This window comes from Aquarana catesbeiana, linkage group LG02, assembly GCF_042186555.1.
Source record: "Aquarana catesbeiana isolate 2022-GZ linkage group LG02, ASM4218655v1, whole genome shotgun sequence".
NCBI lineage: Eukaryota > Metazoa > Chordata > Amphibia > Anura > Ranidae > Aquarana > Aquarana catesbeiana.
In genome coordinates this window covers 812015121-812042512 of record NC_133325.1, presented here as the reverse complement: position 1 = coordinate 812042512, position 27392 = coordinate 812015121, and the positions used below count along the sequence as shown (strand labels likewise).

Here is a 27392-nt window from a genome sequence, read left to right as displayed (position 1 = left end):
CAGCCGGCGATTCCCTACACCATAAGAATGATCATAGCGACTGTTCCACTGCTTAATCGTTCTTATGGGAGGCAAGAGGGGATGTCCCCCCCCTCCCGCCGCCCTACGGTGCTTCTACCGACTCACCGCTACGATCGAAGCCAGGATTGTTTTTTTTTAATTTCAGGCTTCCCAGCCTAGAGGTGAAATGTGGGGTCTTATTACCCCATATCTCACTGTAAAGAGGACCTGTCATGCCACATTCCTATTACAAGGATGTTTATATTCCTTGTAATAGGAATAAAAGTGATCCAAAAATGTATTTTTTGGACAAAAGTGTCAAACTAATATAAATAAAGTAAAATGAACAATAAAAAAAAAAAATTCCCCCGTGTCGCCGTGTGCTTGCATGCAGAAGCGAACGCATACGTAAGTCCCGCCCACATACGAAAATGGTGTTCAAACCACATATGTGAGGTATCGCTGCGATCAGTAGAGCGAGAGCAATAAATTTGGCCCTAGACCTCCTCTGTAACTCAAAACATGTAACCAGTAAAAAATTTTACAGCGTCACCTATGGGGAGTTTGGCGCCATTCCACGAGGGAGACATGTTAGGTATCTATTTATTCAGCATAACCTCATCTTTCACATTATGCAAAAACATTGGGCTAACTTTACTGGTTTGTTTTTTTTTAAGCACAAAACCGTTTTTTTTTCCAAAAAAAGCGTTTGAAATATTGCTGCGCAAATACCGTGCAAGATAAAAAGTTCCAACGACCGCCATTGTATTCTCTAGGGTCTTTGTTAAAAAAACATATATAATGTTTTGGGGTTCTATGTAATTTTCTATCAAATAAATGATGATTTTTACATGTAGGAGAGAAATGTCAGAATTGGCCTGGGTGCGCCAGAACGCCTGAAGGTGCTCCGTGCATGTTGGGCCTCTGTATGTGGCCACGCTGTGTAAAAGTCTCACACATGTGGTATCGCTATACTCGGGAGTAATAGCAGAATGTGTTTTGGGGTGTAATTTGTGGTATGCATATGCTGTGTGTGAGAAATAACCTGCTAATATGACAATTTTGTGAAAAAAAAAATCTTGATTTTGCAAAGAATTGTGGGAAAAAATGACAACTTCAAAAAACTCACCATGCATCTTTCTAAATATCTTGGAATGTCTTCTTTCCAAAAAGGGGTCATTTGGGGGGTATTTGTACTTTTCTGGCATGTTAGGGTCTCAGGAAATTAGATAGGCCATCAGTACTTCAGGTGTGATCAATTTTCAGATATTCGCACCATAGCTTTTGGACTCTATAACTTTCACAAAGATCAAATAATATCCACCGATTTGGGTTATTTTTACCAAAGATATGTAGCGGTATAAATTTTGGCCAAAATATATGAAGAAAAATTACTAATTTGCAAAATTTTATAAAAGAAACAAAGAAAAATGCATTTATTTACAAAATTTTCGGTCTTTTTTCTTTTATAATGCAAAAAATAAAGAACCCAGCGGTGATTAACCACTTGACAACTGGGCACTTAAACCCCCTTCCTAACCAGACCAATTTTCAGCTTTTGGTGCTCTCACACTTTGAATGACAATTACTCAGTCATGCAACACTGTATCTTTATGAAATTTTTGTCCTTTTTTTCACACAAATAGAGCTTTCTTTTGGTGGTATTTAATCACAGTTGGGTTCTTTATTTTTTGCGCCGTAAAAGAAAAAAGACCGAAAAATCTGTAAAAAAATACATTTTTCTTCATTTCTGTTATAATATTTAGCAAATTAGTAATTTTTCTTCATATATTTTGGCCAAAATTTATACCGCTACATATCTTTGGTAAAAATAACCCAAATCGGTGGATATTATTTGATCTTTGTGAAAGTTATAGAGTCCAAAAGCTATGGTGCGAATATCTGAAAATTGATCACACCTGAAGTACTGACGGCCTATCTCATTTCTTGAGACCCTAACATGCCAGAAAAGTTTTTATTCCTTTAGAAAAGTCATTTTGCTGTCAGACTGTTCACACAGGAAAAATGCGCCACTTTACAGGCATACTATAGACACCCCCCAGGTACGATATTTAAAGGAATATTTCACTTTTTTTTTTTTTACTTTAAGCATTATTAAAATCACTGCTCCCATTTTTAAAACTTTTTTTTGCATTGATCCATGTCCCCTGGGGCAGGACCCAGGTCCCCAAACACTTTTTATGACAATAACTTGCATATAAGCCTTTAAAATTAGCACTTTTGATTTTTCACATTTGAGTCCCATAGACTTTAACGGGGTTTGCACAAATTTTTGGCCTGTTCGCATGTTCTGGTGCGAACCGAACGGGGGGGTGTTCGGCTCATCCCTAGTGCTAAGTAATAGAGCCGAATAACGTCTCCAAAGCGATCTATAAGAGAAATGAATGTATATGAGTGTGACCAATCAGATGCTGCTACCTCAGAGTGATAGATAGAGCTCATACCCGTCAGGAATGGAGAAAAACCAGAAGATGTGAGTTGGAGAATGTCACCTCGTGTCACCAGAAGGTGAAGATAGAGCACTGAGAGTTTCATGGAGAATTACCTCTCTCCAAAAGAAGCAGAAAATAGAATGAGAGATGTGAATGAATGAAAAGGGAATCCAACGCCCAAGTGAATTCCCTTCTGGTACTACGTGATCCCATGATCCAAGTATGGAGTACAATACCATCAAATAGTGCAGCAGGGAAGCCGATCTGCTCCATGTGGGGATGTATATATGACACCGACATGTCCCCCGGGTAGACGTCTGACGTTTGTTTCATTCCGGATTGAAATTCAGACGAATATTCATTTTTCGGAAATTTGGATGTATCTGAATCAAAATAGCACCGAATGTAACCTTTAAGGACCAGAAGGATTTACCCCCATCATGACCATACCATTTTTTTGCGATATGGCACTGCATCGCTTTAACTGACAATTGCGCGGTCGTGCGACATTGTACCCAAACAGAATTGACGTCTTTTTTTCCCCACAAACAGAACTTTCTTTTGGTGGTATTTGATCACCTCTGCGTTTTTTATTTTTTGCGCTATAAACAAAGAAAGAGCGACATTTTTGAAAAAAAAGCAATATTTTTTACTTTTTGCTTTAATAAATATCCCCCTAAAAAGATAAAAAAAAAAATATCTTCTTCAGTTTAATCCGATATGTATTCTTCTACATATTTTTGGTAAAAAAAAAAAAAAAAATCGCAATAAGTGTTTATTGATTGGTTTGCACAAAAATTATAGCATCTACAAAATAGGGGACAGATTTATGGCATTTTTATTATAATTTTTTTTTTACTAGTTATGGCAGCGATCTGCAATTTTTATTGGGACTGCGACATTGCGGTGGACACATCGGGCAATTTTGACACTTTTTTTTGGACCGATGACATATATACAGTGATCAGAGGTAAAAATAGCCCCTGATTACTGTATAAATGACACCGGCAGGGAAGGGGTTAACACTAGGGGGCGATCAAGGGGTTAAGTGTGTCCTAGGAATGATTCTAACTGTGGGGGCAGGGGACTGCCTGGGGGAGGAGACCGATCATTGTTCATACTTAGTATGAACAGCAGATCTGTCTCCTCTCTCCTGACAGAACGGAGATCTGTCTGTTTACATTGACAGATTTCCATTCTGTCTCTATCCCAAGAGACATCGCTGGTGCCCAGTGGACATCGCGTCGTCGCTCCGTGGGCGTGCGCAACCCCCCTAGTGGTTTTAAAGCGGCCAACATACAGCTACGCCGATTTGCCCAGGAGAGCCAACCTGCCGCAGTATAACTGCAGCGGACGGTCCTCTAGTGGTTAAACGAATCCGAAATAACAAACAAAAAAATTAGGATGCAATTAAAATAGTTTTCACATTTCTAAAGAGAATAAAATAGAATAGAGAATAAAGGAATAGAATATAAAAAAATAGAATAGAAAAGAATATAACAGAAAATAAAAGAATAGAATATAATAGCGTAAAACACAACAAAATAGCATAGAAAATAAAAGAACAGCATAGACTAGAATATAATATAAACAAATAGAATAGAATAACATAGAATATAACCATCTTCTGAAATTTGAATTTCAAATAGCATAACTGTAAATTCGAATACATAAGAGAATAATAGAATAGAAAAAAAGAATAGAATACAAAAAAAGAATAGGATAGACTATAATAGAATAGAAAATAAAAGAATAAATGAAACAGTAGAATAGAATAGAAAGAATATAACCATTTCCCAAAATTCAAATAGAATCAATTTTACATTTGAATAAAAAAGAATAGATTAGAATAGAATAGAAAATAACAGAATAGTATAGAAAAAACAACAGAATAGAATAGAAAGAATATACCAGCTACCAAAATTTGAATTTCGAATTGAATTTGAATAGCAAAGAAAATAATAGAATAGAAAATAATAGAATAGAATAAACAAATAGAAAAAGAATACAATTAAAAAAAAACATTAGGACTGAAAGAATATAACCAAAATTTAAATAGAATCAATTCAGATTTGAACAGAATAGAAAATAATAGATTAGAATAGGAAGATGGTTATATTAATTCTATTCTATTCTATTATGTTTTAATATGTTGTTTTTTTCTACTATTGTGTTATTTTCTATTCTATTCAAATTCAAATTGATTCTATTTGAATTTTGGAAAATGGTTATATTATTTCTATTCTATTTTAATGTATTCTATTGTTTTTTTAAATTCTATTCTTTTCTATTCTATTCCAATTTCAGAAGATAGTTATAATCTTTCTATTTAATTATATTCATTATTTATTCTATTCCATTCTGTTCTTTTATTTTCTATCCTATTTTGTTCTGTTTTACTCTAATATATTCTATAATTTTATTTTCTATTCCTTTATTTTCTATTCTATTTTTTTTCTTTGGAAATTGGAAAACAATTCAAATTTGAATACTTTTCAAATTCGAAAACTATTTGTAATTGATTTGAAAACTTTTTTGAATCGATCCGAATTTGAATTAGAAAATTTGAATTGATTTGAATATGAACAAAGCGAATTCTGAAAACGAATTAAACAGAATAAACAAATCTCACTAAACTAATTTATGTAAATAACGAATTGAAACAAAACACATGTCTCCCCCCCGGACCTCTCCCAGCGTCACGCTGGCATGATAAGTAGTGGGAGGAGTCTGCTGCCAAGAAATTGGAGCCAAGAACCGCCCCCCACACATGAATCAGCCAAGATGGCGGAAAGCATGCCAGCACAGTGACGCAGAAGAATGACGTCACACATGTGGCCCTCATGTGCTGCGCCGATATGCATGAGGACACCAGCCCGCCCCATCCCCCACTCCCAGATGGCGGACAAGGAGGGATAGGGGGTGGGTCCTGGTGCCCATCGCAGCTCCCGGGTATTAGACAACAAGCCCCTCCCACTGATCCAGATGTTGGATTTTTTATTCATTAGTCTCATGAGATTCCAGATGGTTCTACATCAATGTGTGTTATATGAGGGGGGAGGGGAGTGTACACTGTGACCTGACTGGGATCTGTATTCTGTCTGTACAGGAAATGGTATTCAGGAGGAAATATTCACCCGGCTGGGATCTGACCTTCTCCTCCCCATCAGACTCAATCTCACCCTCAACCATCCAGATAGAGGGAGATGTGATGAGATTGATTGGAGTTATTTTGACTCAACCACACAATATTACGCCACAATATTTTTACACCGGAGATGTAGACTGATTGAATATGAGAATACATTCTTCTCCAATACAAGGATTTCAGAGAATGGAAGTCTGATCATATTCAATGTGACTCTGGAGAATGACGGGAGATACAGTGTGGATATAGACAGTACAGGAGACTATATACAGGAAGATTATTACATCGTTCATGTAGAAGGTAAGTCCATCCAACCCCCACCCCCAGTCCTAGCAGTGTCCTCCCCACTCCGTGTCTTTATATACACCGTCCATGTAGAAGGTAAGTCCACCCAACCCCCACCTCCAGTCCTAGCAGTGTCCTCCCCGCTCCGTGTCTTTATATCCATCGTCCATGTAGAAGGTAAGTCCATCCAACCCCCACCCCCAATCCTATCAGTGTTCTCCCCGCTCCGTGTCTTTATATACATTGTCTATGTAGAAGGTAAGTTCATCCAACCCCCAGTCCTAGCAGTGTCCTCCCCGCTCCGTGTCTTTATATACACCGTCCATGTAGATGGTAAGTCCATCCAACCCCCACCTCCAGTCCTAGCAGTGTCCTCCCCGCTCCGTGTCTTTATATACATCGTCCATGTAGAAGGTAAGTACATCCAACCCCCACCCCCAGTCCTAGGAATGTCCTTCCCGCTCCGTGTCTTTATATACATCGTCCATGTAGAAGGTAAGTCCATCCAACCCCCACCCCCAGTCCTAGCAGTGTCCTCCCCGCTCCGTGTCTTTATATACATCGTCCATGTAGAAGGTAAGTCCATCCAACCCCTACCTCCAGTGCTAGCAGTGTCCTCCCTGCTCCGTGTCTTTATATACATCGTCCATGTAGAAGGTAAGTCCATCCAACCCCCAGTCCTAGCAGTGTCCTCCCTGCTCCGTGTCTTTATATACATCGTCCATGTAGAAGGTAAGTCCATCCAACCCCTACCTCCAGTCCTAGCAGTGTCCTCCCTGCTCCGTGTCTTTATATACATCGTCCATGTAGAAGGTAAGTCCATCCAACCCCCAGTCCTAGCAGTGTCCTCCCTGCTCCGTGTCTTTATATACATCGTCCATGTAGAAGGTAAGTCCATCCAACCCCCAGTCCTAGCAGTGTCCTCCCCGCTCCGTGTCTTTATATACACCGTCCATGTAGAAGGTAAGTCCATCCAACCCCCACCTCCAGTCCTAGCAGTGTCCTCCCTGCTCCGTGTCTTTATATACATCGTCCATGTAGAAGGTAAGTCCATCCAACCCCCAGTCCTAGCAGTGTCCTCCCCGCTCCGTGTCTTTATATCCATCGTCCATGTAGAAGGCAAGTCCATCCAACCCCCACCCCCAGTCCTAGAAGTGTCCTCCCCGCTCCGTGTCTTTATATCCATTGTCCATGTAGAAGGTAAGTCCATCCAACCCCCACCCCCAGTCCTAGCAGTGTCCTCCCCGCTCCGTGTCTTTATATACACTGTCCATGTAGAAGGTAAGTCCATCCAACCCCCACCCCCAGTCCTAGCAGTGTCCTCCCAGCTCCGTGTCTTTATATACATTGTCTATGTAGAAGGTAAGTTCATCCAACCTCCACCCCCAGTCCTAGCAGTGTCCTCCCTGCTCCGTGTCTTTATATACATCGTCCATGTAGAAGGTAAGTCCATCCAACCCCCAGTCCTAGCAGTGTCCTCCCCGCTCTGTGTCTTTATATACATTGTCCATGTAGAAGGTAAGTCCATCCAACCCCCACCCCCAGTCCTAGCAGTGTCCTCCACGCTCCATGTCTTTATATACACCATCCATGTAGAAGATAAGTCCATCCAACCCCCAGTCCTAGCAGTGTCCTCCCCGCTCCATGTCTTTATATACATCGTCCATGTAGAAGGTAAGTCCATCCAATCCCCACCCCTAGTCCTAGCAGTGTCCTCCCCGCTCCGTGTCTTTATATACACCGTCCATGTAGAAGGTAAGTCCATCCAACCCCCACCCCAGTCCTAGCAGTGTCCTCCCCGCTCCGTGTCTTTATATACATCATCCATGTAGAAGGTAAGTCCATCCAACCCCCACCCCAGTCCTAGCAGTGTCCTCCCCGCTCCATGTCTTTATATACATCATCCATGTAGAAGGTAAGTCCATCCAACCCCCACCCCAGTCCTAGCAGTGTCCTCCCCGCTCCATGTCTTTATATACACCATCCATGTAGAAGGTAAGTCCATCCAACCCCCAGTCCTAGCAGTGTCCTCCCCGCTCCGTGTCTTTATATACATCGTCCATGTAGAAGGTAAGTCCATCCAACCCCCACCCCCAGTCCTAGCAGTGTCCTTCCCACTCCGTGTCTTTATATACATCGTCCATGTAGAAGGTAAGTCCATCCAACCCCCACCCCTAGTCCTAGCAGTGTCCTCCCCGCTCCGTGTCTTTATATACATCGTCCATGTAGAAGGTAAGTCCATCCAACCCCCACCTCCAGTCCTAGCAATGTCCTCCCTGCTCCGTGTCTTTATATACATCGTCCATGTAGAAGGTAATTCCATCCAACCCCCAGTCCTAGCAGTGTCCTCCCCGCTCCGTGTCTTTATATACATTGTCCATGTAGAAGGTAAGTCCATCCAACCCCCACCCCCAGTCCTAGCAGTGTCCTCCCCGCTCCGTGTCTTTATATACATTGTCCATGTAGAAGGTAAGTCCATCCAACCCCCACCTCCAGTCCTAGCAGTGTCCTCCCCGCTCCGTGTCTTTATATCCATCGTCCATGTAGAAGGTAAGTCCATCCAACCCCCACCCCCAATCCTAGCAGTGTTCTCCCCGCTCCGTGTCTTTATATACATCGTCCATGTAGAAGGTAAGTCCATCCAACCCCCACCCCCAATCCTAGCAGTGTCCTCCCCGCTCCATGTCTTTATATACACCATCCATGTAGAAGGTAAGTCCATCCAACCCCCAGTCCTAGCAGTGTCCTCCCCGCTCTGTGTCTTTATATACATCGTCCATGTAGAAGGTAAGTCCATCCAACCCCCACCCCCAGTCCTAGCAGTGTCCTCCCCGCTCCGTGTCTTTATATACATCGTCCATGTAGAAGGTAAGTCCATCCAACCCCCACCTCCAGTCCTAGCAGTGTCCTCCCCGCTCCGTGTCTTTATATACATGGTCCATGTAGAAGGTAAGTCCATTCAACCCCCACCCCCAGTTCTAGCAGTGTCCTCCCCGTGTCTTTCTATCCATACATTATATAGTAGAAGATCTGGGAGAGACGTATGTACAATGTCCTCTGATTACTGCCTCATCCTCACCATTCCCTGTGGATTCACATCTGTAGTGCTCAGCCCTCCTTAAGTTGCTGTGATCTGAACTGTGCTGTGCCTTCTGCTCGGGGTCCCCATGTGGTAGATGTGACCAATGATGGTGGGGTGACAGATCCCCAATGGAGAGCGGAGCTTCTGCCAACACCAACCAATCAGGTTTCACCTCTTAGGAAAGAGTCGTCTTTAATAGGAGTTTCTGTCATATTTCAGGTTGTCAGTAATATAATGAGCTTCTTCAGTAGATTCTAAATGTTTTGTCAGTAAATAAAAGTTGTGTGGGGTGACAACCCTGATGGGGGTCACATGACTGAAGAAAATGGGTGTAATGTTAGTGGGGGGATTTAGTGTTTGGGGGAGGGGTGTACACAGACACAATCTATCTCCTCCAGTCTCCAGGAAGATGTCTGCACACCTGATTATAGGTAAGGATGGGGGAGGGGCATGCTGTGTATATATTAGACCTGATCAATGGAAATGATTGTCTCTCTCAGTTCCAGTATCGGTTCCGCTCCTCTATGTCTCATGTCTCCGGAATGGCAGCGCTGAGATCTCCTGCAGGGTGGAGGAGGGGACTAAGCCGAATATCCATCTATCTGTGATTGGAGGATCCCAGGAGAGATATTCCGCATCCGCCAATAACATTACAGCCATTGTGGGGTCACCGGGGCCCTGGAACATCACCTGTACTGTGGAGAATAGACTCAACCAGTCTGAGATAAGCAGAGCCGAAGTCACCTGTCCAGGTGAGGAGACATCAGAAGTGGATGGAGAAATGTCTGTAGATGACAATATAAAGGTTTTTTTTCTGAGAGACCTGGTGTAGATACCCCTCTTCCAAGTCACCCCTTGTCTCCGGCCCTTACTCACCTCCGGGCACCGTCCTTTGGTTCCACCCCCTAGCCACCTCCCAGTACTCCCCCTTTTAGATGTAGCGCACTACCCCTGTAGGAGCTGCTAAGTTGTTCATTTTCCCCCTGGCCATCCCAGCCCTTCGGAGCTACCCTTACCTCTGACACTTCGGGCTCCATTATGTGTAACAGCACAGACTCAATCTCCTTAATACAACTGTAGTGTGATATGTAGCTGATAACAAAGAATAATCCCCACAATGTGTACAATAATAATAATATACCTTTGTTGTTACCTGGGCATCCGATGCTCCACCTGCTCGAAAAGGAACAACACTCCACACCAATTGTACTTAACAAGGAATGTATTTTTACTTGTAATTGGTAGAAAATGATAATTACAGTTACACACAGAAAAGGGTAGTAACTGATCCCCAGAAGAGCGCCTCTGAGTGGGACCAAGGTCAGAGTGAAATCACCTTAACTCTAAGCACCTTTCCTCTCCGAGCCCACTCTGAATACTATAAGAGAACAAATGTTATATTATAATGAACAACGCAATACCTAGGGAGCTCCCCCTGCTTTGCAAAGCTGTCTTTCTGAAAGACAATAGAATGCAAGGCCTTGCAATAATAGAGGTAGTCCTTTTCTTTCGTCGCCTTCTGTCTTCTGCTAGCTATGTGTAAGTTAAATTATAATCCAGTGGTTAATAAAACCCGGGTTAGAGCAAATTGAATGTTGAACTATTATTGTGGTGCCGCAACACTGCAACTGTCTCCAGTGTGAGTAACTTGTTATAACACAGTGTCAAAGTTATAGTGAAGTGCAGGCTTGAGGCCTATATTAAACTCAGTCTTTGTTTCTTTCAATCTCCTCTGTGGGACTACAGGTTCCAGCAGCATTGTGTTATAAGTGCAAATATGTAAAAGTGCATCAAAGAAACTTTGGGCAGCAGCCCTCTCACCCAACCAGGTCTGCAATGTAGGACAGTTCTGCTCCGGTACTCGGGGTACTGTTTCCGGCCGGCCAACACTGCTACCCTGTTCTGCTCCGCTCAGCGAGATGTTCCGGAACTCTCAGATGGCTCTGACAGGCTTCACTGGATCCTCCTTAGTTCTACATCGCCATCAGTCCAGCTCACTGATGTGCTGCAGGTTCGCTGATCGGATCGCTCCTTAATCGGTGTAGGCTGTGCTTCGCTGGATACCTCACACAGATCCTCACAGGCTGGCCATGCGTTCCCAACAGACCTAAGATGGTCGTGCCAAGTTCTTTTATAGCATTCCCAGAATGCAGTTCAGTTTCTTGATGCTCATGGGAGTTCACTCAGCATTGTGGGTAGGTCAAGTTAATGTCCAAAGTAAATAAAACAAAACACTTCCTGTCATCTTCTTGGTTAATGAAATAAAGTACAGTTTACTCCATATTTTGGCCGCTAGATGGCGCCAAATACTAAGCTATAACATAACATTAGATTATTGAACAAAAATGTGACCGCTACACACTCCCCCTGCTTGAAACCTTTGGTCCCCAAAGATATCATGGAAGCATATCTGCATCATAAAGCAAGTTATGTTCTAATCCTGACTTACGGCAGACAAATAATTACACGCTTCTTAGCTTTCACTAATTAACTTGTATACTTCAGGTGTAATTTCATAGCCAATTTCTGATAAGATCAGGGCAATTTTCGTGTCCCTCCTGGTAGTGTCAGAGGTTAAGGTAGATTCACTCTCAACCCAATTGACAGTGGGGAGTGGATCCTCGGAGTCGGAGCAACGAGCCGTAGAGACTGGCTCTTCAGAACTTTCCCCTAACATGTCATATGTGAGTTTTTGGGGTGGGCGCACTTTCCGCCTTAACTTCATCGTCCTCGGATTCTCCTCCTGCTTTATTGAGTCTTCCACTTTGCCTTCCTCACTGATCGGAGTGTTGAGATCGACAAATGAGTCTTGCATTCTACTTTCAGAAGTCTGTTGCAACTCTACAGTCTCCAAGGAGAACAGTACTTCTTCAAGAAAATTTTGCAAGTCTCCAATTAGTTCTGTAGAGTCAATGGTCTCAGGCCTTACTTCCGCCTCTTCTCCTTCCTCCTCTAGCCAGAACTCCGCAGGTAAAGACACCACATCATCAACTGATCCTGAATCTCGGTTTCCTGGTAATGATCTTGAACTCAAGTTCTCCGAATACTCATAATCATCTCCAGATTCATCACTTCCATCAGTTTCTCGTAACTTGTTCTTTTTTGAACGGGTACCAGCCGGTGTCAATCTTTCAGGGGATGTCTTAGAAGCTTCTGGGACTCTCACAGCATCCGACAGTGGCAACAGGTGATTTCTATGCCACATCTTCTTTGGCCCCGACTCTCCCTCTGGTCGGATCTGATACACTGGCAATCCAGGGACTCGCTTACACATAATGAAGGGCTGTGACCTCCATCTGTCCGCCAATAGGGATGAGCTTCGAGTTCGAGTTGAACTCATGTTCGACTCGAACATTGGCTGTTCGCAAGTTTGCCGAACAGCGAACAATTTGGGGTGTTCGCGGCAAATTCGAATGCCGCGGAACACCCTTTAAAAGTCTATGGGAGAAATCAAAAGTGCTAATTTTAAAGGCTAATATGCAAGTTATTGTCATAAAAAGTGTTTGGGGACCTGGGTCCTGCCCCAGGGGACATGGATCAATGCAAAAAAAGTTTTAAAAATAGCCGTTTTTTCAGGAGCAGTGATTTTAATAATGCTTAAAGTCAAACAATAAAAGTGTAATATCCCTTTAAATTTCGTACCTGGGGGGTGTCTATAGTATGCCTGTAAAGGGGCGCATGTTTCCTGTGTTTAGAACAGTCTGACAGCAAAATGACATTTTGAAGGAAAAAACTCATTTAAAACTACCTGCGGCTATTGCATTGCCGACAATACACATGGAAGTTCATTGATAAAAACGGCATGGGAATTCCCCAAAGGGGAACCCCGAACCTAAATTTAAAAAAAAAAATGATGTGGGAGTCCCCCTAAATTCCATACCAGGCCCTTCAGGTCTGATATGGATATTAAGGGGAACCCCGGCCAAAATAAAAAAAAAAAAATGACGTGGGGTTCCCCCTTAATTCCATACCAGACCCTTCAGGTCTGGTATGGATTTTATGGGGAACCCTGCGCCAAAAAAAAAAAAAAACGGCGTGGGGTCCCCCCAAAGATCCATACCAGAACCTTATCCAAGCACGCAACCTGGCAGGCCGCAGGAAAAGAGGGGGGACGAGAGTGCGGCCCCCCCCTCCTAAACCGTACCAGGCCACATGCCCTCAACATTGGGAGGGTGCTTTGGGGTAGCCCCCCAAAACACCTTGTCCCCATGTTGATGAGAACAAGGGCCTCATCCCCACAACCCTGGCCGGTGGTTGTGGGGGTCTGCGGGCGGGGGGGCTTATCGGAATCTGGAAGCCCCCTTTAACAAGGGGACCCCCAGATCCCGGCCCCCCCCCCTGTGTGAAATGGTAAGGGGGTACTTACCCCTACCATTTCACTAAAAAACTGTCAAAAATGTTAAAAATGACAAGAGACAGTTTTTGACAATTCCTTTATTTAAATACTTCTTCTTTCTTCTATCTTCCTTCATCTTCTGGTTCTTCTGGTTCTTCTGGCTCTTCTGGTTCTTCCTCCGGCGTTCTCGTCCAGCATCTCCTCCGCGGTGTCTTCTATCTTCTTCTCCTCTGGCCGCTCCGCACCCATGGCATGGGGGGGAGGCTCCCGCTCTTCTCTTCATCTTCTTCTTCATCCTCTTCTCTTCTTCCTACTTCTCTTCTTCTCTTCTTCATTTTCTTCTCCGGGCCGCTCCGCACCCATGCTGGCATGGAGGGAGGCTCCCGCTGTGTGATGGCGCTCCTCGTCTGACAGTTCTGTGGCATCACAGGGAAGTCCCGTCAAGTCACCGTGCGTCAGAGGGGGGCGTGGTCACTGGGTGGCCCCGCCCCCCGTTATTTAAGAACTGTCAGACGAGGAGCGCTGTCACACAGCGGGAGACTCCCTCCATGCCAGCATGGGTGCGGAGCGGCCCGGAGAAGAAAATGAAGAAGAGAAGAAAAGAACAAGAGAAGAGCGGGAGCCTCTCCCCATGCCATGGGTGCGGAGTGGCCTGAGGAGAAGAAGATAGAAGACGCCACGGAGGATATGCTGGACGAGAACGCCGAAGGAAGAACCAGAAGAGCCAGAAGAACCAGAAGATGAAGGAAGAAAGAAGAAGCATTTAAATAAAGGAATTGTCAAAAACTGTCTCTTGTCATTTTTAACATTTTTGACAGTTTTTTAGTGAAATGGTAGGGGTAAGTACCCCCTTACCATTTCACACAGGGGGGGGCGGGATCTGGGGGTCCCCTTGTTAAAGGGGGCTTCCAGATTCCGATAAGCCCCCCGCCCGCAGACCCCCACAACCACCGGCCAGGGTTGTGGGGATGAGGCCCTTGTCCTCATCAACATGGGGAAAAGGTGTTTTGGGGGGCTACCCCAAAGCACCCTCCCAATGTTGAGGGCATGTGGCCTGGTACAGTTCAGAAGGGGGGGGCGCACTCTCGTCCCCCCCTCTTTTCCTGCGGCCTGCCAGGTTGCGTGCTCGGATAAGGGTCTGGTATGGATTTTTGGGGGGACCCCACGCCATTTTTTTTTTTTTTTGGCGCGGGGTTCCCCTTAAAATCCATACCAGATATGGAATTTAGGGGGAACCCCACGTCATTTTTTTTTTTAAATTTTGCCCGGGGTTCCCCTTAATATCCATACCAGACCTGAAGGGCCTGGTATGGAATTTAGGGGGACTCCCACGTCATTTTTTTTTTAAATTTTGGTTCGGGGTTCCCCTTTGGGGAATTCCCATGCCGTTTTTATCAATTAACTTTTATGTGTATTGTCGGACCGGCAATTCATTAATAGCCGCGAGTAGTTTTAAATGACTTTTTTCCTTTGAAATGTCATTTTGCTGTCAGACTGTTCTAAACACAGGAAACATGCGCCCCTTTACAGGCATACTATAGACATCCCCCCAGGTACGAAATTTAAAGGGATATTACACTTTTATTGTTTGACTTTAAGCATTATTAAAATCACTGCTCCTGAAAAAACGTCCGTTTTTTAAAACTTTTTTTTGCATTGATCCATGTCCCCTGGGGCAGGACCCAGGTCCCCAAACACTTTTTATGACAATAACTTGCATATTAGCCTTTAAAATTAGCACTTTTGATTATTCATGTTCTTGTCCCATAGACTTTAACGGTGTTCGCGTGTTCGAACGAAATTTTTTCCTGTTCGCATGTTCTGGTGCGAACCGAACAGGGGGTGTTCGGCTCATCCCTATCCGCCAACTTGTGCTTTCCTGGTATACCCTGATTCTTTAGTAGAACTCGATCCCCTGGCTGTAGATCTTGAATTTTTACTCTGGCATCGAAGTTCCGTTTCTTCCTGGACTCCCTAACAGTAGCATGCTCTACTGCCTGTTCATAAGCTTGTCTCAGGTTCTTCCTCAGTCAATCTACATACCCTCTATGTGAGGTCAGAGGGACATCATCCAAAGATGTACCAAAAGCCAAGTCAGCAGGGAGTCTGGCTCCTTGTCCGATCATTAGGCGATATGGGGAATATCCGGTAACATCACTCTCCGTGCAGTTGTATGCGTGGACTAATGCTGCGATGTGGTTTCCCCAATTTTGTTTCTTATCTGACGGTAAGGTCCCCAGCATGTTCAGTAGGGTCCTCTTGAACCGCTCTGGTTGAGGGTCACCCTGAGGTTGATAAGGCATAGTGTGAGTCTTCTTGATGCACAGAAGAGTACACAGCTGACGTATTAACCGGCTCTCGAAGTCCCTGCCTTGGTCTGAGTGGATCCTCACAGGTAACCCATAGTGTATGAAGAACTTCTCCACAAGGACCTTGGCTACCGTGCTGGCTTTTTGATCTTTGGTGGGATAAGCTTGAACACAATGGGTGAAATGATACGTCACTACAAGAATGTTGCTTCTTCCACCTATATCGGGTTCCAAGCACAGAAAGTCAATGCACACCAACTCCAGAGGCTCTTGGCTCTGTAAATGGCCCATGGCGGCCGCTCTCTGGGGCAAAGTCTTTCTTTGGATACAAGTAAGGCAAGAATGACAGTAGCTCTCCACCTCCTTTCGCATATTGGGCCAGTAGAATCTATCCCTAACCAGCCAGAGAGTTCTTTCTGCTCCTAAATGACCGTGCTCATCATGTAGAGAGACTAAAACAGTCATCCAGTGTTTTTCTGGGAGAAACAGTTGCCACCTTTCTTCATTTTTCTCAGTAGGGTAACTGCGATACAGCACACCATCCCGGAGCATCAGTCAATTCCATTCCAAGTAGTATTTTTGCCCCGGGCTCCCGACTTTCTTGTAACAACTCAGGACTCTTCTTGAAGGCGTGCACCACTAATCTGCCCAATGGATCCGCCACTTGATCCCGTCTCAAATCCGCTCTCAACAGCTGCGGCAAACCTTCTCCCCTCACTTGTGTCAGTCCACAATATTGTCTATGGATGCCTAATGGATGAACCATTAGGTATTCAGCAGCCACCCTTACACTTCCTTCCTTCTACCAACCTTGACACAGGGCCCGCACCCCCTCCTCAGTCACACAGGTCCACTCCACTAGGTCTTCTTCTTGTCTGTGTGGTCTTCGAGACAACGCATTTGCATCACGATTCCCCACTCCAGGCCGGTATTTCAAACTAAACCGGAACCCAGCCAACGCTGCTATCCATCGGTGTCTGGTGGCATCCAACTTGGCAGTAGTCAGAATATAAGTTAAGGGGTTGTTGTCGGTTTTTACTGTGAACTCCGCCCCATACAGATAGTCTTTCAATTTGTCGACCACCGTCCACTTGAAACTCCAGCTTATGCACCGGGTAATTCTTTTCCGAGGGGGCAAGACTGCTACTCACATAGGCTATAGGCCTCAGCTTCCCTGCCTGATGCTGATACAACACCCCTCCCAAACCATCTCTGCTGGCGTCTACATGTAGCTCATTAGCTAAACTGGGGTCAGCATAAGCCAGCACTGGGGCTTCTGTCAGGTTCTTCTTCAATTTCTTAAATGCCTCTTCACACGAGTGAGTCCACTGATCCTGTACAGATTCTCCTTTTCTACGACTGCCGCCCCTCTTGATTTTTAGTCCTTGTTCTTCGTCTTCTCCCCTTACCTTGTGTAACAACTCATTTAGGGGGTCGAGCGATAGTTGCGAAATTCTCCACGAACCTTCGATAATAAGAACAGAAACCCAATAAGGATCTCAACTACCATTCTCGGCCGGGGCCAGCTGGTGACAGCTTCCAACTTTTTTGGGTCAGCAGCAACTCCTCCTGCTGAGACTACATGTCCCAGGTATGTAACCGAGGTCCAGTAGAACTGGCATTTTTCCAGCGACAGCTTCAACCCCTCACATAGTCGGGAGAACACCTTCTCCAGTCGGGCCTCATGTTCTTCAAGGGTCTTCCCGAACACGATGATGTCATCCAAATACACCAAAACCTCCACCAGGTTCATGTCTCTGACCATCCTCTCCATAAGGTGTTGGAAGGTGGTGGGGGCCCCCGACAGACCCTGAGGCATTCGGCTGAACTCATAGAACCCCAATGGGCATATGAATGCAGTCTTTTCTTGATCCGCTGGATGCATGGGAATTTGGTAATACCCACTCTTCAGGTCCAACACGCTGAACCACTTGGCCCCTGCGGTAGTCAATGCACATGCGAAGGGACCCATTCTTCTTCCTCACCACTACAATAGGGGAAGCATAGGGGCTCCTGGATTCTTGGATTACTCCTGACCTTTTCAACTCAACCAGTTGTTTTCGTAGGTCTTCCAGGTTGCTAAGCGGTACTCGCCGAGCTCTTTCACGGAATGGTTTGTCTTCCTGAAGGCGAATTGTGTGCTTAGCACTCTTGGCGCACCCCACATCGAAATAATTCTGAGCGAATAACTTCTCCCACCTCTTCAACTGGGATTTCGCCCTTTCCTGCCACGGGGAAGGCAAGTTCTCTGCACAGTGCTGTAGCTGCCTTTCCAGACCCTGACTACTCATGTCGCCCTTCACTTCTTCTGGGAGCAAAGGGTTGGCCGCCCTGACTTGTCCCACTAGCATCCAAGGCCTCAGCGTGATGGGCTGGTCAGTCACATTCTTCAGTCGGATGGGCACTCTTTTCCCTTTCCGGTACAGGTCCCGGGTGGGAACCAGTTCAGGAACCATCTCCAGCCCCCTTGTTCGTGCTTTCTCATCCATTTCCAGGACTACAAATGGTCCCGGCTGATCCCACTTTAGTTTGACAGTGGCCTTCACTTGAGCAACCTCTCCCGGCCATAGTGTCCTTGCTTTGCCCTCAAAGTTCCACAACCGCCCCACTTCTTCTCTCGGGGCTTCCTTCTTTCTGAGCACTCGGTGGTAAGCTTGCTGTAATTGTGGGTGGATCTTGCGGGTGTCACTCCCTTCAGTGTCCAGAACAGCAAATAGCAGCCTCCGCACTAGATCCGTATTCATCCCCACCAGTATGGAATTCCCCCCCGGCCCCAGGGGGCCTGGGGCACACAACCGCCAGCGTGTCAAAGGTATCCTCTTTTCCTACAGCTGCTGGTCCAAAAGATATTTGTATAGGGATATACCCATCGTGGTCCCAATCCCCCAGATCTCGAGCTCCTCCAACTTTCAGATGGGAATATGACCTAAGTGTCTGTCATAGAAATCTCAATACAACAGTGTAACTTGTGCTCCTGTATCTAGTAGAGCCTGCGTGTAAACTCCTTCTATCTGTACAGACACAATGGGGGATGGTCCCACTAGCTAATCAGGAAAACTCTCTGATTGCCCCCTCTCATTGGTAAGGCGGTTCTTCTTCTTTAGTCTCTTTATTTTAGTTTGAGAATTCTGGTCGCCAATCCTAGAAGCGGCGTTACAGTTTCTTTTAGGGATGTACCCTGAGCGGGCCCCCTGCTAGCATTCTGACAAGGCCCAACTGGAGTTTTAGTAACTGGTGAAGCATTGACTTTCTGCTCCTGGCTCCCTGACCCCAGTGTCGGGCTACGTGTCCATCCACCCATCTTTCATAGTCTCTGTGACTCTCTCCCCTTTCTCTCTTTTCCTTCCAACATCTTCCTCCCATTTCTCTTGGAGCTCTTTTTTCTGACAGGGTTCTCAGCTGGCTCTTTCACTGAGACCCTCTGGAGTTTCCCGCCGGCTGCTCCTTCAATAGCATCTTCAACATCCTGATCAATTCCCTCAGTAATGCAGCATCTGAGTCTTTCCGTGGGCAATGGGCCTGAATATGCCCGAAATCTCCACACTGATAGCATCTCCAACCATCCACTCGTTCACTTAAGCTCTTGGCTTGTGCCCCCATCACTCGGAGCAATGCTTGCTGCAGCAGGGCTTTAGCCGGAGGCTCCTCCTCAGCTGACTTGGTTCGAGTTGATGCTGACAAGAACTCCCCTATAGAAGGCGGATGATGCTCCTCCCACCTGCACTCTTCGGTGCCCACATCTTCCATACCTTCCACAGATATTGACTGAGCGGCGGCCCTTCCACTTCGCTGCGGGGGATCCCTGACCATCTGGGTTTCCCTATCCTTTTCTTCCAAGATGGCTTCTTCCTCTCTCACTAACCCCATCAATCGGGATAAGAAGGAAACTCACCAGCACCTTTTAAGAGCAATCGAAGGGCAATGGGGTGGTTCGGTCTGGCCCCTTTTAAAGTCTGGTCTAATCTGACTTTATCTGCTTCCCGAGGGTCAACACCATTCTTCAGAATGATCTGATGTAAAATCTGTTCTATATGGACAATGTATGCCGACAACTTCTCTCCCATCTTCTGATGAGTGTGTTCAAACCGATACATCAGATCGGGTAGTTTTTCAATCTTCCCATACACAGCATAGATGGCTGTAATTTAATCTTTAGCATCACAATCTGGCTTCCCTCTCCGGAGACTCCTAATGACATCGGTTGCTGGACTTAGCAGACTTTCACTTATCCGCCTTCTTGCTAAATGTCCCGGGACATTCCAATCCTCCAAAGCCCGAGTTGCCTGATCCAACCAACTCTCGAAATCTTCTCCCTCGGGCCTCGGTATTCTTCCGGAGAATATGGGCAGTTTCCGATACTTCTCATTCATGGACGTCTGGTGGCTTTGTATCAAGCTGTCCACCAGACGACTCATGTCTAAGTAAAAGGACGCTGGTAAACTATATCAATAAAAGCTCACAAATTGTTTAAAACATGAGATGATATGTTACCAGTATCGCAATGATGTCTATTTCTATTTTTTGTGTTTTTGTATGACATAACTGTCTACTGTACATTTTCCTTTTCTCAATAAAATAAGATTGAATTAAAAGGACGCTGGTGGCATCCTGGGCTCGCAGAATTTGGGCTGCCTCTCTTTGAGCTTCTTGCCAATGGACTCCCTGGCGGTGTTACTGGTGGCTGTTCTACTGATTCTTGAATCGAAATTACCATTCCATCCAGGCCCTCAGTTAGGCTCACCATCCCTCCCTGGAACTCTGTTGGGGTGACTTCTTTCCACTCCAAGAGGGCATAAGTAAAGTTTTTCTGTACATTCTGCTTTAAGTCTAGCAAATAGCAACCTTGTTCAGGCACTGCTTTCCACATTAGTAGTCGCACCTCTCGAAATCAAACCATTGGTCTCCTGGGAGTCTCAGTATAGTGGTCTTCTGGGCTACACCCCCAAATTCTTGACTCCACTGAGTGGCTGCAGCTGAGTCCATGACTTCCTCTCCTGGCCTATTTGGGCATTCCAGTTGGGAAATCTCGGTGGGACCTCCATGAAGCACACTACCCCCGTAGGAGCTGCTAAGTTGTTCATTTTCCCACTGGCCATCCCAAACCCTCGGAGCTACCCTTACCTCTGACACTTTGGGTTCCATTATGTGTAACAGCACAGACTCAATCTCCTTAATACAGCTGTGGTGTGATATGTAGCTGACAACAAAGAATAATCCCCACAATGTGTACAATAACAATAATATACCTTTGTTGTTACCTGGGCATCCGATGCTCCACCTGCTCGAAAAGGAACAACACTCCACACCAATTGTACTTAACCAGGAACGTATTTTTACTTGTAATTGGTAGAAAATGATAACTACAGTTATACACAGAAAAGGGTAGTAACTGATCCCCAGAAGAGCGCCTCTGAGTGGGACCAAGGTTAGAGTGAAATCACCTTCACTCTAAGCACCTTTCCTCTCCGAGCCCACTCTGAATACTATAAGAGAACAAATGTTATATTATAATGAACAACGCAATACCTAGGGAGCTTCCCCTGCTTTGCAAAGCTGTCTCTCTGAAAGACAATAGAATACAAGGCCTTGCAATAATATAGGTAGTCCTTTTCTTTCGTCGTCTTCTGTCTTCTGCTAGCTATGTGTAAGTTAAATTGTAATCCAGTGGTTAATAAAACCCGGGTTAGAGCAAATTGAATGTTGAACTATTGTTGTGGTGCCGCAACACTGTAACTGTCTCCAGCGTGAGTAACTTGTTATAACACAGTGTCAAAGTTATAGTGAAGTGCAGGCTTGAGGCCTTTATTAAACTCAGTCTTTGTTTCTTTCAATCTCCTCTGTGGGACTACAGGTCCCAGCAGCATTGTGTTATAAGTGCAAATATGTAAAAGTGCGTCAAGGAAACTTTGTTAATGTCCAAAGTAAACAAAACAACACACTGTCATCTTCTTGAATAATGAAATAAAGTCCAGTTCACTCCATATTTTGGCTTCTAGATGGTGCCAAATACTAAGCTATAACATAACATTAGATTATTGAACAAAAATGTGACCGCTAAATAGAGAATACAGAACCATTCATTATGGGATGCCATGTAATTTGTATGAATTATAATTCAGTTAGCAATGTACCCCTCCCGGCAACAGTAGATCCCACCAGCAATAATAGACCCCTCCTCCCAACAATAGAATTCTCAGCAACAATAGACTCCCCAGTAACAATAGATCCACCCCTGCAACAATAGACCTTCTCCAGCAACAACTGATCTCCCAGCAGCCAGCAACAGTAGAACTCTCCCTCACCAGTAGATCCCTCCCAGCAACAACAGACCCCCCACAACAAAATACCCCCCAGTAACAATAGACCCCCACCAGCAACAATTGATCTAGCACCAGCCAGCAATAATACACCTCTCCCTCCCTGCAACATAAGACCCCACAACAACAATCGATCCCCCATTAGCAACAATAAACCTCCCAGATACAACAAACCTGCCCAAAGCAATACATCCCCATGACAATAGATCCCCCAGCAGACAGCAACAATAGACCCTCCAGCACACCCCAGCATCCCTTACATTACAAACATTCAGTGCTAGAGGTTCCCGGAACTGCGTTCCCCCTGAATAAAAGTCCTGACAATATATATTTGTCTGCAATCCAGTAAATGAGATTTATATCAATAAAAAGCTCCTTTGTCTCTGGGAAATAGGACCAACCCCCCCCCCCCCCCCCCCCGTCTCCACTCTTCATTGAAATTCTGTTTTCTTTAAGTTTCAGGTCATCAAGTTATCTGTAGAGAAAGTCAATTTATAAAGAATCATCTAATTCACCATCTCCATCCATAAAGGAAATTGTATTTAATTGTCTGAAATAAAGCAGTAGAGATCTCTATCGATATATCAATCCTTTGGGTTCATCATATTCAATAAAGTGGCTCATTAGGTGGATTTACTAAAGAAGTTGAGCATCTTCACTTTGTACAGTTACTTCCACTTATCTTACTGAATGGGTGTAAGGAAATATCCTGTCTTTTTTTTTCCTTGCACATGATTGGATAATCTTTAAATTTTCACTTCATCTTTACTTCATTCACTAACCTAACTTAAAATTCAAAAATCAGTGATTATGCTCTACTCCCTTAATAAATCAGCTCCACCATGACTTCCCCACCATGTCCCCTCCACCAATGTTTTCCTCCCCATATCTCCTCCACAATGTCCTCTCCACTGTGTTTCCTCCATCAGGTCTCCTCCACCATGTCCCCTCCATCTTATCACCTCAACCATGTCCCCTCCAACATATCTCCTCTACCACATCTTCTCCACTGAGTCTGCTCCTTCATGTCTCCTTCAGTTTGTCTCTTCAACCATGTTCCTCCATCGTGTCTTCTGCATTATGTCTCCTCTACCGTGTTTACTCTACCATGTCTTCTCTACAATGTTCCCTCCATCATGTCTCCTCTACAGTGTCTCTTCCACCTTGTCTCCTTCACCGTGCCCCCTACGATGCTTCTCCTCCATCATGTCTCCTCCATCATATTCCCTCCACTGTGTCTCCCCCGCCATGTCCAATGTGTCTCCTCCATCATGTCCCCTCCACTTTGACCCTTCCACCGCATATTCTTTACCGCTATGTCTCCTCCAATGTGTTTCCTCCATCATGTCTCCTGCATCATATCCCCTCCACCACATATACTTTACCGCCATGTCTCCTCCACTGTGTCTCCTCCTTCATGTCTCCTTCCACCATGTTCCAGAAATGTGTCTCTCTGTCTTTGTCTCCTCCACCGTGTCTCATCCACCATGTTCCTTTATCAGTTCTCCATCACCATGTCACCTCCACCTTGTTTCCTCCACCGTGTCTCCCCCACAGTGTCCTTTTATATAAGGAACAGCTAAGCCAATCACTATCACTTACCGGACAGGGCTGTCTTAGGTGAGATTTGTTCAGTCTTAAAGGGACAGCCCTAGTACTGACATTCCCCCCTTCTTTGAGGGGGAGCTCCTGCAACCCCAGACTTGGTGTTAAAAATATAACTGCCTTTTAAGTTGGTCAATGTAACAATCCAAATTCAAATGGTACGGAATCAGCAGCAAGAAAGAGCAGGGTCAGAACAAGCCGGGTCATACACAAGTAGATCAGAGAAGATATCAGCTGGGTCAAGCACACAAAGGTAGATATGCTACCACAAGCACTGGTGGTGTTTTGACACAGGGGTTTTAAAGGTGAACAGTGATTATCTGGCCAATCACCATCGCTTCCCAAGCCAGGACTGTCTCAGGTGAGATTTGCCTAGTCTTAAACTGACAGCCCAAATCCCGGTACTGAGACTGACTATGTTTTTGTTCAGTATTGTTACCAACTTCTGCCTCTTCCTGACTGATTCTTCTCACATCCTGCTGTCTTTCTACACGGCTATTACCAAACCAGGCTTTTCACCTGGCTCCACCTTCAACTGAACTTGGGATCTCCACAGCGCATTGTCAGCGATACGTCTGATTCATCAGATATCAGCGCTCCCAAGTTCCTGCTCAGTGTCTACACCTTGACACTTGTGCCTTTCCTTCACCCCTGTAGACCCTGTCTCAACATCCAGGGGTTCTCAGATGGGAACTGTACAAGAGACCTTCCCCATCATCTCAGGGTCTGCATACAGGTAGGTGACAGTACCATTCAGCCAAATGGAGCCTGAAAGGAGGGCCTTGCCTATGACTGCTCTCTGTCAGCAAATAACAGACATCTGACATGGAAGGACATAGTGGAGGAGACACAGTTGAAGAACAATGTTGGAGGAGACATGGTGGAGGAGACATAAACTTTTTGAGATGGGAATGAGGGACATCTAATAGCAAAAGTATGTGGCCATAGGACACACCCCCTGCCACACCCCCTTAAAGGAGAATTCTACAAAAAAATATTAGTTAAACCCACAAGTGCTTTTTTTACCACTACTATTCCTTTATATTGGCTTTTGATATTTACAAATGCAGCAATTTAGAATTTGGATGAAAGGTTTTAGATAATATAGATCAGACCAAAATGAGGGACAAATGAGGGGGACAGAGAGACTTTGCTCCAAATCAGGGACAGTTGGGAGCTACTCCTCACACAGCCGGGTGACTCTTCCTCCTCTGGAACCCTCCGCTGTGATGTCACCAATCAGATCAATAATCTAAGTAGATCCATCAACATCTCCTGTGCAGGTGAGTGAGAGAAATGTCTCCGGGCTGAATTTACTACTAAAGATTTTACTGAGAGATAAAATATTCCAGACACAAAGATTACAATCCAGGAAATACATAACATAACAGAATGATCAGCTTCCATCAGAGCCTTTTACCTTCCCATATAGATCCCACCCAGAGGTGTATCATAGATGGGGCCACAGGGTTGGTTTCCCTGAGTGAAAAATTCTTAGAGGGCACAGAGAAGCTGTCCAAGCTGACAGCCAATAATGGGCAGTGGAGGTATTCCCCGCCCCACAGCATGCCCATTGCATATGTGACAGACCTAGCTGGGACAGAGGCTTTTGGAGGGGACTGAATGCTAGCCTCTTGCTGACCGATTATGGGCCCTGGCATTTGGGGGAACGGTGCTCTTTGTGAGCTGTATGCCTGGGGACTCTTGAGGTGGCGTTACTTTAGATTCGGGTCCATGCCCCCCCAAGAGACACAGACTCTGGGGACCCTGTATTTGCCATATTACAAATAGTGACTGATTCATACTGTTGGGACACATACTGTGAGGAGATGCTGATGTCGATTCCAGCCACCTGTCTCTGTCTGCTATAATGTAAATTAGTCTAGTATGACTTGTCACAGCTTCTAAAGAGTCTTTTCATCCAGTGTGCTAATTAACCCTGCAATTGTATTGAGATGTATGATAATGTGTATTGTATAGTCGGTGAGCTAGGAGACATGAATTCTGCCTAAGGGTCATGTCTCTGAGTCACCTAGACTGTCTAAAGGGTTAGATAATTAGCTCATGTTAATTCTGTTTCTGGTCACAGGTGTATTGTTAGGGTAATATGAGCAGAAGGGGGGACCTCCTCTTTAACTGTACATAAAAACTTGTAATTTTATATTTTATATATTTTATATATATAGGATAAAAATGATCTGTCACAATTAAAACCTCAAGCGTAAAAGAGCATCATATCCAAGCGGCGCTTCTGTCAAAATTCTAAATAATGCCACATCTGCATATAAACTAATATACATGCAATAGTGATAGCCAAGCAGTAAATCACAAATACAGAAGTGAATAAACGTGAAGAACAAGTCAGTGGCAGGCTTCACACGTAGATGTAGAGGGGAAATATTTGGATAGTGCACCAATCACCTTATTCCACACGCCCCTTTGGGGTTCAAACTCACCACAAAGATATAAATAACAGGCATAATGCGTGACTCAGTTACTGAGAAATTATGTATCAGCGTGTGATCTGGAAAAAACATATTTAAAAAATCAATAATTCCAAAACACATTTCCTGCTTCTAAACACAATCAAAAAATAAATAAATAATAAAGTGACAGATTCTAATATCAAAGTGATAAGTCCCAACAAATGTATATAATCTATAGGTGTATACGACTATACACTATTGAATAACAGTCTGTGAGCGGTGATCCATGCACAAATTCAAAACAAAGGTGACTCTCCAGTGCTCCCCGCTTTCCTCCGCATCACCCACTTGTGCCCGCACTCACCAGAGCGCCTCACCCGCAGGGGTAACAGGCATAATAGCTGTGAACTAAGGGTTAATAAGGGGTTACACAGAGGAACATTTAGGTTGCTACATCTGAAATTCATTCCTTTTGATCTGCAGATGAATGAACAGAATGATACGAAAGTAACAATATGTAACATTGTATCTTTCTGTAGTGTCTGAGGAAGTGTTATTTATAAACATTGTCAGATTTGCTTTTTTTTACACCTGAAGCCGGTGCCCTTCTCTGTGTACAGCAATGCTGGATTGGAGTAAACAAATCCAATATAGTTGTTTACTGGGGAAGGAGGGGAGGCAGCAAACAGGCGGAGAGAATGGAAGTGCTACACATGTCCTTTGTACACCCGAAGTCTGCAACTAGATAAAGTGAAGAAGTGAAGATAAACCCACTTTTTCATCTTTTACCTACAGATAAGTCTGTAATAAAGCTTACCGGTAGGTACTGTGAATATCTCATAAATTTGCACAGTTGAAGATCATGTGCGCTAAAGGTCCAGCATACAGTGCCACACATTGCCATAAACCGCGGCTCCCACGCACATGAGCAGGAGTGCAGTTATCGCTCCCCTGGCTACTCATGTAGACCGGGGGAAAGATGACAGCTACAGCATGGTCAGTCAGTTCTGAGAGGGCATCATATGGTGTCCTCCCAGGATCGCACCCCTGCATGCCTGTTGCAATGCACGGGTGTATGCTCTGTGATCGATGGGTCCTTTGGACACAGCTGATCACAATTCAGGTTAAAGAGCCAATCATAGCTGATCACTTGTAATCACACTTGTCGGTTATCAGTATTTCTTTCCTTGCGCTCTCACAGCGGTGAGGAGAGGAGAGAGTCAGTAACTGGCTAGTGTGAAGGGGACTTCTACACTGATAATCAGTGCAGTGATCATCAGTTTCCTGATGATCAATGCAGCCCTAACAGTGCCCATCAATGCTGCCTATTAGTACCATATCAGTGCCCATCAGTGATGCCCATCAGTGCCACCTATCAGTGCAGCCTCATCAGTGCATCCTCATTGGTGCCCACCAGTGCTGCCTCCTTAG

General features: G+C 44.8%; 1 protein-coding gene across 1 annotated transcript in view; it reads left to right on the top strand.

The window, feature by feature from the left end:
• LOC141127825 (uncharacterized) overlaps positions 1-9800 on the top strand; it is a 70676-nt gene extending 60876 nt beyond the window's left edge. Inside the window, exons 2-3 of the mRNA XM_073614634.1 lie at positions 5563-5901; positions 9469-9800. Of these exons, the coding sequence (XP_073470735.1) occupies positions 5563-5901; positions 9469-9800 (671 nt within the window). The remainder of the gene's footprint in view (positions 1-5562; positions 5902-9468) is intronic.
• The last annotated feature ends 17592 nt before the right edge of the window (positions 9801-27392 follow it).